This window comes from Nannospalax galili, unplaced genomic scaffold (genome assembly GCF_000622305.1).
Source record: "Nannospalax galili isolate Female #2095 unplaced genomic scaffold, S.galili_v1.0 scaffold274, whole genome shotgun sequence".
Classification (NCBI taxonomy): Eukaryota; Metazoa; Chordata; class Mammalia; order Rodentia; family Spalacidae; genus Nannospalax; species Nannospalax galili.
The window spans coordinates 2,790,757-2,802,193 of record NW_008335435.1 but is presented as its reverse complement, the minus strand read 5'-3'; the positions used below and the strand labels follow the sequence as shown (position 1 = coordinate 2,802,193).

The 11,437-nt window shown below is 43.4% G+C and overlaps 1 protein-coding gene across 6 annotated transcripts in view; it reads left to right on the top strand.

Annotated features, from left to right (window-relative positions):
- Positions 1-11,437, top strand: part of LOC103731688 (carboxylesterase 1C-like) — a 36,349-nt gene that overhangs the window by 20,686 nt on the left and 4,226 nt on the right. For all 6 annotated transcript variants that reach the window (XM_029562060.1, XM_029562059.1, XM_029562058.1 and 3 more), the window contains 4 exons: positions 499-603; positions 5,789-5,935; positions 6,730-6,810; positions 7,659-7,806. In XM_029562060.1, the coding sequence (XP_029417920.1) occupies positions 499-603; positions 5,789-5,935; positions 6,730-6,810; positions 7,659-7,806 (481 nt within the window). The remainder of the gene's footprint in view (positions 1-498; positions 604-5,788; positions 5,936-6,729; positions 6,811-7,658; positions 7,807-11,437) is intronic.

Below are 11,437 nucleotides of genomic sequence, written 5' to 3'. Positions count from 1 at the left end.
TTCCCATTTTAACAGGGAAAATCTAACGGGGATGCAGATATCGATTATGTAACCAGCTCCCCTCATTATTCCAATTAGTAACAGAAGCAATTATATGTAGGACCAAGCACCTAAACCTGCTGTTTATCAGCCCTGTATAGTCTTTAGAAATTGAGTGTGGAAGCCAAGTATGGTGATGCATGACTGCAATCCCAGCACTTGAGGAATCAGAAGAGGGAGAATTGCTGCAAGATCTAGGCTGCCCTGGCCTGTACAGTGAGTTTCAGGCCAGCCTTGGCTACTTAGTGAGACCCTATCCCAACAAACAAACAAGTAAATAAATAAGTAAATAAGGAGAAAGAGAATGGATGAAAGAAAAAAGATAAAGAATGAAGGGAAGGAAGGAGAAAAGAGAAACGGAAGAAAAGAAATTGGGCTCAGGATATAATCTACTACCTACACTGATGGAGAATATAGTCACTGCTCTTGACCTCTGCTGCTGCCTTTGATCTCTTGCAGCTAATTGCTGCTAAAGCTGGGTGTAAAACCACTACATCAGCTGTCATGGTTCACTGCTTGCGCCAGAAGACAGAAGATGAGCTCTTAGAGACCACACTGAAATTGGTAGGTGTACTCATCCTAATGGTCTCTACCTTGTGTCCTTGGCCACAGGCTTTATCTGTTCAACTTCTTTTTTCCCTGAAAAAACTACAGGGGACAGTTTCTCACTTCTCAGGAGCAGTGTCAGCCTCTTAAATCCAACTGGGATTTTTTTTCATATCTTATTCTGAAACACTTTAAATAAAAAATTATTCCATACCATGGTGAGAAGTAGCATAGCAATTTCCAATATTTATCAAATACATCCCTGTTTGCAGATGTATTTTAGTTGATAAAATTCCATATTCTTGAAAAATAACTAGCATCCTGAATATCAAGGATATTCAATTTGAAGTTTTTCAGAAAAGTTTCACATTATTTAATGGTTGATAATACAAACTAAGTTATAACACAATTATAGCCAATTTTTCTAGAATTTATGATATTGACTCAATTACAGTTTTATGATAACCATCTATCTCCCCTTCCATTCTTCTGTCATCTGTTAATTCATTCATCTATGCTCCAACCATCCTATTCCTTAATATCCTTTGATCAATCCAATAAAGATAGGTTTATAATTTTCATACTCTGTTTTCAATGTGTCCATCATTCATGAGTCATCTAACCAACATATTCCTTCACCCAGTTCAAACAGTTTTCTATTCTTTATCTAATTACCCAGTTTTCATCTGTTTAACAAGGTACCCATCCAACTCACCAACTGTACTTGTATTGACCAACTCCATCCGTCTATCTGTCCATTCAATCCTCCATCCATTCACTCACTCATCCAAAGTATAAGGAGGAGACATGAAAAGGGAGACAATGCAGATATAAATTGAACATTACCCCTCCTCATAAATAATCATCAAAGAGAGACATAGCCAATTCTCATCGGGTTAAGCCTAATAGAAGTATCAGAGAGACACACTTCAATATAGTCAGAAGGCTACTTCTCAGGGAAGTGACATTTGAGAACTGAGGGATAGTCATGAGAGTCTGTATCGAGGAAACAGCAGGACAAATGTCTAGAAAAAAGGGTCTGCAGCATCTTGAGAACTGCCACCTTTGTGGGTGAGATGCTACTCTGAGCTCAGAAGTCACCTGAGACCTTCATCACTATATCTGGACCAAGGACACCACAAGAAACTGCTGGGTCCCCAGGAAAGGCTTCTAGCACTGTGTTCTTTCTGTATCTGTGGACTGAATCAATATGATCTTGGGGATTTTGTCATCAGATTTAGATAAGACATATCAAGATGCTCAAAGACTTAAACCCTGTTTTTTTTTTCTTTTTTTCTTTTTCTTTTTTTTTTTTTTTTTGGTTTTTTTGAGACAAGGTCTCCCTGTAGCCCCAGCTGTCCTGGAACTCACTATGTAGACCAGGCTGGCCTTGAACTCACAGAGATCTGCCTTCTTCTGCCTCCTGAGTGCTGGGATTAAAGGTGTGCACCACCACATCCAGCATAAAACCCCTTTTTAATATCAGAAGAAAGTAAACATATCATCTGTTCTCCATGAGACACAGGAGGACCAGATTACACAAGAATGGTTAGCAACTTTAGGAAAACCAAAACAGGATGCCAAGACATCCTGAGATAATCTGAGATCCTGAGGAAGTGATTTCATCATCATCCAGTGCCCCATCACATGCATGTTTGTTCACACACACACAGAGATACTGAATTACTGGATGGAGGAGATACAACCCTCAATGAAGGGTTACTAGCAGTGACTTCCCATATAGGTGAGACTGAGTAGCCAAAGTGTAACACTGTAATCACTGTAGTCTTGGTGAACACAACAAAGAAAATGGTAGGCTGAACCAAGTGTCCATGAGCTTGTGGGCATCAAGATCTTCTGATGCGAGATAAGTATAGTTCTTTCAAGGATCCTTGAACAGAAAAAGGAGTGTGTTATAACAGAACCTGCAAGTAAGTATAAAGTTCAAGAGCCGGGGGCTCAGGACATGACTAGATCCAGATGTTGTGAAAAGATTATTGAGAATCTATGTGTCTCTGTACCTAACCCTTCCATTCTTCTCTGTCCTCTCTATGAAATTTTTCACCACACATAAATACCTGAACACATGAAATAATAGGAAAAGGGACACGTCCTGTCCCGATCTCATCTCACCTCCAGCCCCATCTCCCCTCAAGACCCATCACCCATTACTGGTCACCGCTTTGACCTCATCCTACTTTTTACCATGAGGAAACTGGATGTTGTTGCCAGGGGAAACAAGTGGGGAGAGGGGATAAAGAATACAGACACAAGCAGCAGCCATCCCCTCCAGAGCTGCAGGGACCCTGACTCTGGCTCCCAGGTTATACCCCCTCGCTGCTGCCTTCTCTCCCCAATCCTGCTACACCCTGTGCCCGTGCCCAGAGGACCCTTTATAAGAAGAGAGAAACTCATACCCCATGGCACAACTCAAAGGACCAGCTTTGATAAAGGGCAGGTTCTCAACACATCCTCTGCTTTTGCAGCACAAAATCGTTTTATAGAGGATTTAAATGGAGACTCCAGAGAGGTAAAGATCTTTGCTTCCTGGATTACAAGCTTTGCATCTCAACAGCGTTAAACTCTGGTTAGCTATGAATGAAGAGTTTTTCTTTGTAGAATTATAGTCATTCCTTGGGTATATACTGCTGAGATTTTAAGAGGCACAGTGTCCAGAAGCAGGTCTGGCCTGACTCACTGTTCAGCTGCCCAGTCAGCAGCTCTGTCTCCTGGGCCCTCTTCTTCTCCAGTCCTGCTCCCAAAATGGCCCTGTGGGAAGAGGGTCTTAATTTTTAAAATATCTCCTTATTTGTGTTTTGTTTTGAGACTGGGTCCTACTACGTAGCCTGTCTTGTATTTGTGATCCTCCCACCCCAGAGCCTCCCAAGTGCTGACACTACAAATATCAGCCATAATACTGAGTACAATGTGGAAATAGACTATATAAATGAGGGACAGGGCAGGTGCAGAGAGACCAGGTGGGAAGATTTTGCACTGCACTAATCCAGACAAGGGATACTGCTGGATCATAGCAGGGGACTGAGAAATAGGGTGGTGTGATATGGTTGTCGTGTGGATAATGTTGAAGGAATTTCTCACAGGACTTACTGACAAGAATGTTGTAGGGTATGAGACAAACAAGAGGGGAAAGTGCCCTTGGCTTCGCTAACTCAAGCAGACAACATATGTGCACATAACCTCATAATGCAGCTCTCAGTTCTGTGGGTCTCACGACTACTAATATCAGAGTCTTTCTTAGAAGTCCTTATGTACGGTGCCTCATCTGTTTTCTGGAATTTTACTATTTCATGCCTCCGCTTTCCCTTCTCATCTTCATTCCTCCTTGTAAATACAAGTTAGAAAATGTCATTTCCTTTCTTAAAAATCTGTCTTTAGGCCAGGTGTGGCGGTGTACCCCTTTATTACCAGCATTTGGGAGGCAGAGGCAGGTAGATCTCTGTGAGATCAAGGCCAGCCTGGTCTACATAGAAATTCCAGGCCAGCTGGGGCTACAGGGTGACAGTACCTCAAAACATCCTGAAGTGCCAGGAAGGTGCTGTGTCTATCTCTGTCCTAGTTTCCTTTCTGTTGCTGGGATAAAACACTCTGGCCGAAAGCAACTTGGGGAAGTATTCTAGTTTGGTTTCTGTTGTTTTATTAAATACCATGACCAGAAGCAACTTAGGGATTTGATCTTTCAGTCTGTACAGTCTATCATGGAGGAAAGCGGAGGCAAGAACTCAAAGCAGGAACCTGGGGCCGGAAACCAAAGCAGAGCCCACTGAGGAATGCTGCTCACCAGCTTGCTCCCTCTGGCTTGCTCAGCTAGTTTTCTTACACAGACCTGGCCTACTTGACCAAGGATGGCCCTGCCCATGGTGGACTAGGCCCTCCTCTATCAACTAGCAAGCGAAAAAATGCCATCACAGCCATGCCCACAGGTCAATCTGATGGAAGAAATTCCTCAGATCAGGTTCCCTCTTTCCAGGTGTCTCTAGTTTGTGTCGGGTTGACAAAAACTAACCAGCACAAGGAGGCAAAAGGATTTATTTGGCTTACAGTTCGGGGTTACAGTCCCTCATTGAGGGAGCCAGGGCAGGAACGCAAGTAGGAACTTGAAGGCAGGCCTTATAAAGAATTAGGTTTCACTACGGCATTTTTCAAACAATTTTTTTGTTTTACCCTCACTCTTTTTTATATGGCTGCACTAGTTACAATAGCACCCTTGCTATTGTAGGGACATGGAACTGACCTAAATATCCACCGATAGAAGAATGAATAATGAAAATGTAGAATTTTGCTCAACTGTGAAGAAAAATGTGCCACATACTATAAGAAAAATAATTCCACCCTGTGACCCTCTTTTTTTTTTTTTTTTCTTTCGGTCTTTTTGAGACAGGGTCTCCCTGTAGCCCCAGCTGTCGAGAACTCACTATGTAGACCAGGCTGGCCTTGAACTCACAGAGATCTGCCTGCCTCTGCCTCCCAAGTGCTCGGATTAAAGGTGTGCACCACTATGCCCAGCAGCCCAGGCTGCTTTGACTTTCTTAGGACCGCCCTGCACAGGCTCCTCTGTCACACTTGGTTTATTTTCTGCCCACTGCTTAGAAATGCCCACTCTTTGCTTCACCTGTCCAGAGTATTCTTTCCCAGAGCCCACTGCACAGGGCAGAAAGATCTGCTTCCTGTGGCCAGAGCGTCGTCCTTCTTTCCAGTTCCTGGGGCACCCTCCCTGCACTGCTCAAGTTTTCTAAAGCAGTCATGGAGGCACCAGGGTTGCGTTCTCCACTATTAACCCATGGACTTGGGATTTGATGCCTTCTCTTGGTCTTTCATTTCTCCAAATAGAGACTCGTCTCAGTTTAGGCACCTTAAGTGATGAGCTCAATACCTGACAAAGCTAACCATGTATCCCAAAGCTCAGGTTTTGATATAGATTGACAGATGCAGTCTGCCTTCATTAATCATGGTTGAGGGTTGCTCCCCCCTCCCCCACCTTTCCCGCCACCATCATCATGTCACTGGCTCCTACCTCCCAGTTCTGACCTTGAAACCCCCCACACTTAGCCCTGTTTAGGGCATGGTGTTTCTGTGGATGTAGGCACAGGGATCCTTGTGCTAGATGGCCACATGCAGGCAGAGAAGGGACATAGATGCTATGTGGGACGTGGTTTTCATAGATACTGTATTCTGTGTTTCTAAGGAGAAAGAGGATATTTTCCTGTCCACTGTGATTGATGGAGTGGTGCTGCCAAAGTCACCAGAAGAGATTCTGGCTGAGAAGAATTTCAGCATTGTGCCATACATAGTGGGCATCAACAAGCAAGAGTTTGGCTGGTTCATTCCAATGGTGAGAATGCACTGGCCTCTTAGCCAGATAAACGCACAGAGCCTTGACCATCATCCCCCAACCTCTTGGTGATTGAAAGTTATGTCCCCAAATGATTACATTTCAAAGAAGCTTAAAACTTTCCGATGCATTTGCCCAGAGGGTCCATGATGAAACACTTCGGAGTGGGAAATAGACACTTCATGGGGCAGAGAAGGGATTGATATTTGGAATCTTTCTAAAGTAACTACTCAAGAGGGGCTCAGGAGCCTGTCTGCCCATCAACAAAGTTTTCTGTTGGCAGCTTGAGCTTTCTCAAGTGGGAATTTCAGGGGACTGGCATCATCCTGGTACTGGACACGACATTGTTAGAAGACATGCTGAAACTAGATCCAATCAGAGTAAAAACAGACATAGTCAGAGTTCTGCAGCTCTCATACACAGGGACTTCAGGGGGTCACGACGCAACACAGACATACAGACTAATGGTTGGTTTGTCACCTGAGTCTGAGGGGGTGTGGGCTATGCCCTCTGTCCCCGAACCCTTCCTTGGTTTGTACAGTACCTTGTCCTGAATGTTCCCTTACTACCTAAAGGAAGACTGTGCCCCCTGGTATGATCAATACATTTACTTAGGTATCTTCATATAAGTCCATTGGTTTTATTGATTTTTTTTCAAAATCATAAAATCTCATGCCTGTTAAGCACCACCCTTACCCCAGAAAGTATATTCATCCAACTTTGGTTTGCTTGGTTGGTCTATTTGGCTCTTCTTAATTCCTCATGATTCACACGTTTCATTGTTTGTTTAACAGATGATGGGAGATCCATTCTCTGAAGGCAAAATGGACCAGAAGATGGCCAGTTCCCTATTACAGAAATTCCGCTCTGATCTTGTAAGGAGTCTAGGGAATCATGGGAATTGGCTGGGAAACAAAGAAGGTTGGTTGTGGCTCTAGTCACAGGCGTTCACTGTAAACAGAAACAGTGCCTGGGCTTCAGCCCTCACTTCTCTGCTCTTCCCACACTGCCACCCCAGTGTAACCAGCTCACATTGGTGCTCACCAGTCAAAGATTCCAGTGAGTCCAGGACTCATTGCGGGGAAAGATTTATTTGGAAAATTATCTACCCAAATAAGATTAATTCTATTACCAATAAAGACTACCACAATTATAAATTTGAGGCATAAGACATATTTGTAAGGAATCATATCAGACAGGCATCGTGATAGTTACAAGTTTTAAGTATTTTGCATTTCTGAGGCACAGCTCTCTTTTTTCTTTAGCCCACTGGATATTGTTGGCTCTGTAAATCTAAAGAAAAAAGGCTGACTAGCAAATCTTATGACCCAGGTCTTTTTCATTCCATTTCCCAGGAACAGTAGCTGGTTCTGAAATTATTTGTTAGGATAAAAAAGATGTCTTTCCCTTAGAGAACAGGGGACGATAGCGAATGATTATTTTTCCTTAGAGGACCAGGAAAGACAGGACAGTGTTTCCCCTGGAGAACACCTGGAGGTAGCATCCTCTGTAGAGAAGTTTTTAAGTTGTTTGGTGGCTTCAGACAAAAGGATCTTTTCCACCAAAGCCCTGGGAAACCAACAACATATTGATCCGATGTCTGACCTCCAGACAGGAGGGTTTGGCACAGCCTTCAAGTGGGTTGTAAATACAGAAGACTAAACTAGCTACAGAAACCCCAGTGATTACCAGGTGAGAGTGGTCACCTTCTGATCCATTTCAGATCATTTCTGAGAATCTTATTCCAGTGGCCACTGAGAAGTATTTAGGAGGATCAGATGACCCTGTCAAAAACAAAGAGAGGCTCCTGGACTTGTTCGGAGACGTGTTGATGGGCGTCCCATCTGTGCTCATGTCCCGTGGTCTCAGAGGTGAGTCTTATGTGTTAAATGGGAAAGGTAAACAGATAAATAGATTCAAAAACGTATTCTGATTTTCCCACCTCTCTGCATAAACAGATATTTTTAGAAGCAGGTAAGGTTGGAGTATAGCTCAATTAGTAGCATGCCTGATTCAATCATGAGTAAGTACTACAGGCCTAGTGGTATGTGCTTTTATAACCCCACTTAAGAGGTCATGGCAAGAGAATCAGAAGCTAAAGGTCACACTCAGCTGCATAAAAAGTACAGTCACAGACAGTCACAGTCTTTCCTTTGGGTATATATCTCAAAGTGGAATTGCTGGGACTATCTAAAAAAAAGTACAAGGTCAGCCTTGTCTTACCAAAATAAAAAAGAATTGAAATCAGGGTCAAGAATAGAATAGGGATGGGATGGGGCTCAGGATGAAAAAGACCAAAAGGAGATGGTAGAGAGAGGTGAAAGAGTGACAGGCGTACAGTGTGTACATCTTCAGTGTCTGTGGTACCCTGTTGTCCATGTTCATGTATGCCAGTTGGAAAAGGTGAGAGCCAGGCAGGGTACCACAGACACTGAAGATCTATACAGGGAATTTGTGACATCAAGATCAGGAGACATTTGGCCACTTTGCATCCCCAGCCAGGAAACAGAGATTCTTGTTCTCTGCTCACTTTTTCCTTCTTATTCAGTCAGAAACCCTGTCCTTGAAATGGTACCTCCTACACTTAGAATGGGTCTTCCCACCTCAGGTAATTTGATCTAGATAATCTCTCACAGACATTCCTGGAAGTTTCTCTCCTACATGATCCTAGAAGGCAGCCCTGTGGAGCTGATAATCAACATTGACCATCACAGTCCTGTATACCTAGACTGAAGCCAGAAAATAGTTTTGTGGGCGAGGCTTCTGTCCCCAGCAGGCTGGAGCTATTTTTAAATGCGTGGCTTTATAACACTGTGATACTTTGCTGTAATATCCATCCATCTTCCACTGTTTCACTTTTTACCTTGGAGTCACCTGTGAACAACTCCAAGTAAGGAGAAGAAGAAAAAGAATAAAGGGCAATACGACAGACATTCATAGATTTACAGCGCACGGCTGATCGTATGCTCTATGAACATGATACAGACTACTCCAATCCGACTAAGACATTATCTTCTTAAAGTTACCTTTTAATTTCCGTTCTAATTTCTTCAATGTGTATTTGTTACTTAGGAAAATGTTTAACATCACGAATGTGTGAATTCCTCCTGATTTTGGTTTCTAGTTTCATTCCATTTCGGTCTTTAAATTAAACAAGACTGTCTTGAGCTCATGTGTAATCTATTCCCGAGAATGTTCTGTGAGTGCTTGGGAAGAATGTACATTCTGCTGGGGCTGAGAGAGAATATTCTTTGCATTCTGCTAGGAATCTTTGGTCTACAACCTTTGCTCAAGTTCAGTGTTTCCTTATGAATTTTCTGTCTATATGATCTGATCAGTCACTGAAAGTGAGCTTACTGTAGGTGCTTCTATTACATTATTGACCTCTCTCTCTCCCTCCAGATACTTTAATATTTGTTTTATACATACATGTACTCTGATATTAGATCTGTGTTTACCAATGTTATACCCTGTTGATGAATTGACCCCCATCAACATGTAATTTCTTTCTTTTTCTCTTTTTAAACCTTCTGATTTAAACTCCATTGGTGATGTAAGCAGCTGCCTCTTCTCGGTTTTGATTTTTCATTGTGTATTGTAGCTGCACTGGATAGTTTTAGTGTCAACTTGACACATGGGCGGAGGGAGCCTCAGTTGGGGAATTGCCTCCATTGGGCTGGCCTGTGGCCATGTCTGCGGGGTTTTTCTTGATTTTTGAGTGATGTGGGAGGGCCCAGCCCACTGTGGGTGGTGCCACCTGCCCCCTGCAGGTTGTTCTGTATTGTATAAGAAAGTATGTCGAGCATGGGCTAGGGGGGCAAGCCAGTAAGCAGTGTTCCTCCATGGCATGTATTCCAACTTCTGCATCCAGGTCCCTGCTCTGAGTTCCTACCTTGGGTTCCCTCAGTGATGAACTATGACCCTGGAGATGTAAGCTAAATAAACCCTTTCCTCCCCAAGTTGGTATTGGTCAGAGTGTTTTGTCATGGCAATTGAAGGCAAATTAGAACATAAATTGGTACCAGGTTGGTGGGGAATTGCTGTGTCAGACCTGTTTTGGGGAGAATTGTGGAAGTGTTTGGAAATATGGGCTGGAAAAGCCATTGAGTGCTTAGTGTTTGATGCTATGGAGCTTGGAACAGTTATGCTGAAAGAGATGGAGGCCTGGCTTATGAAGCTTCAAAGGGAAGTGGAGAATATCAGGGCTGTTTGCATGATATCTTGAGTTGAGAATCTATGGGTTCTGGTCAGTTGGGGCTGAAGAATCAGCTTTGTTCAAGAAGAGATTGGGACCATTGAAGTGAAACCTTTGTTTTACTGGGACAATTGATACTGGCTAACTGGTATTGAAAAATCAGGTGTAACAACAGACCAGCATCACTGTGTCAAAATCTTCTGGGAAGTAATTTTTAGGGTCAGCACCCAGAAATAATGGTCCAGAGGGGTCCTAAGCCTCCATCTCAAGCTGGAAGCAGGGCTTGGTAATGTGTAAGACTCTTCTGCATGGTTCTGGTGTTGAAAATGTGAGGTCAGGAAAGGCCATTGGTGAAAGTGCAGCCTCAATAGCAGCGAAGACCCCAGGATTGAAGGAGTCATGGAGAAAATTGAGGCTTTGCACCCAGAGAGGCGAGACAGAGCCATTGATGAATATGAAATCTCAGTTTCAGTGGATATCCTCATTTCTTGTAGGTGCTAGGACCATGGGATAACACACCAAAGGCATAAGCAGGTGTGGAATGGAATTGGCCTGAGTGTGCAAGAAGAGCTGTGTGCTGTGGATGGCAGAGTTGAAGACGTGAAGCTGCCAAACCCTTTGGAGTCCAGAGATCATGAGTGAATCCCAGATGTCCAGCCTGGAGCTATTTTGATGGACTTAGGTTTTGCTAAGTGTGACCAATTCTTCCCTTTTGAAACAAGACAGTACTTGTTTGGGATTTTCCAGGAGCTCAGGGTTACTAGGCTTTTGAAAGAGACTATGGACTTTTAAGTGTTTGGATTTTTTAAGTACTGTGAAACTTTTAAAGTTGTGCTGTCTTACCATATCCTAGGGACAAGAAAGGAAGTTTATGGTTTAACAGTGATGTGTTTGTGTGTCAAATTGACAAGGGGTCAGTTGTGATGGATAGCTTTAGTTGCCAACTTGGCACCTCTGGGTAGAGGGTGCATTGCCTCCATTAGACTGGCCTGTGACCATGTCTGTGGGGCATCTTCTTGATTATTGAGTGACGTGGGAGGGCCTAGCCCTGGGCAGAAAGCAAGTAAAGCAGGGGCCAGGAGAACAAGCTAGTAAGCAATATTCCTCCATGGCCTATGCTTCAGCTCCTGCCTCCAGTTTCCTATCCTGAGTTCCTACCTTGAGCTCCCTCAGAGCTGAACTGTGACCCAGGAGATAAAAGATTAAAAAAAAAACCCTTTGCTCCCCAGGTTGGTATTGGTCAGAGTGTTTTGTCACAGCAATTGAAGGCAAAGTAGAACAACTGAAGTTGTAAATTCACTCTTTCA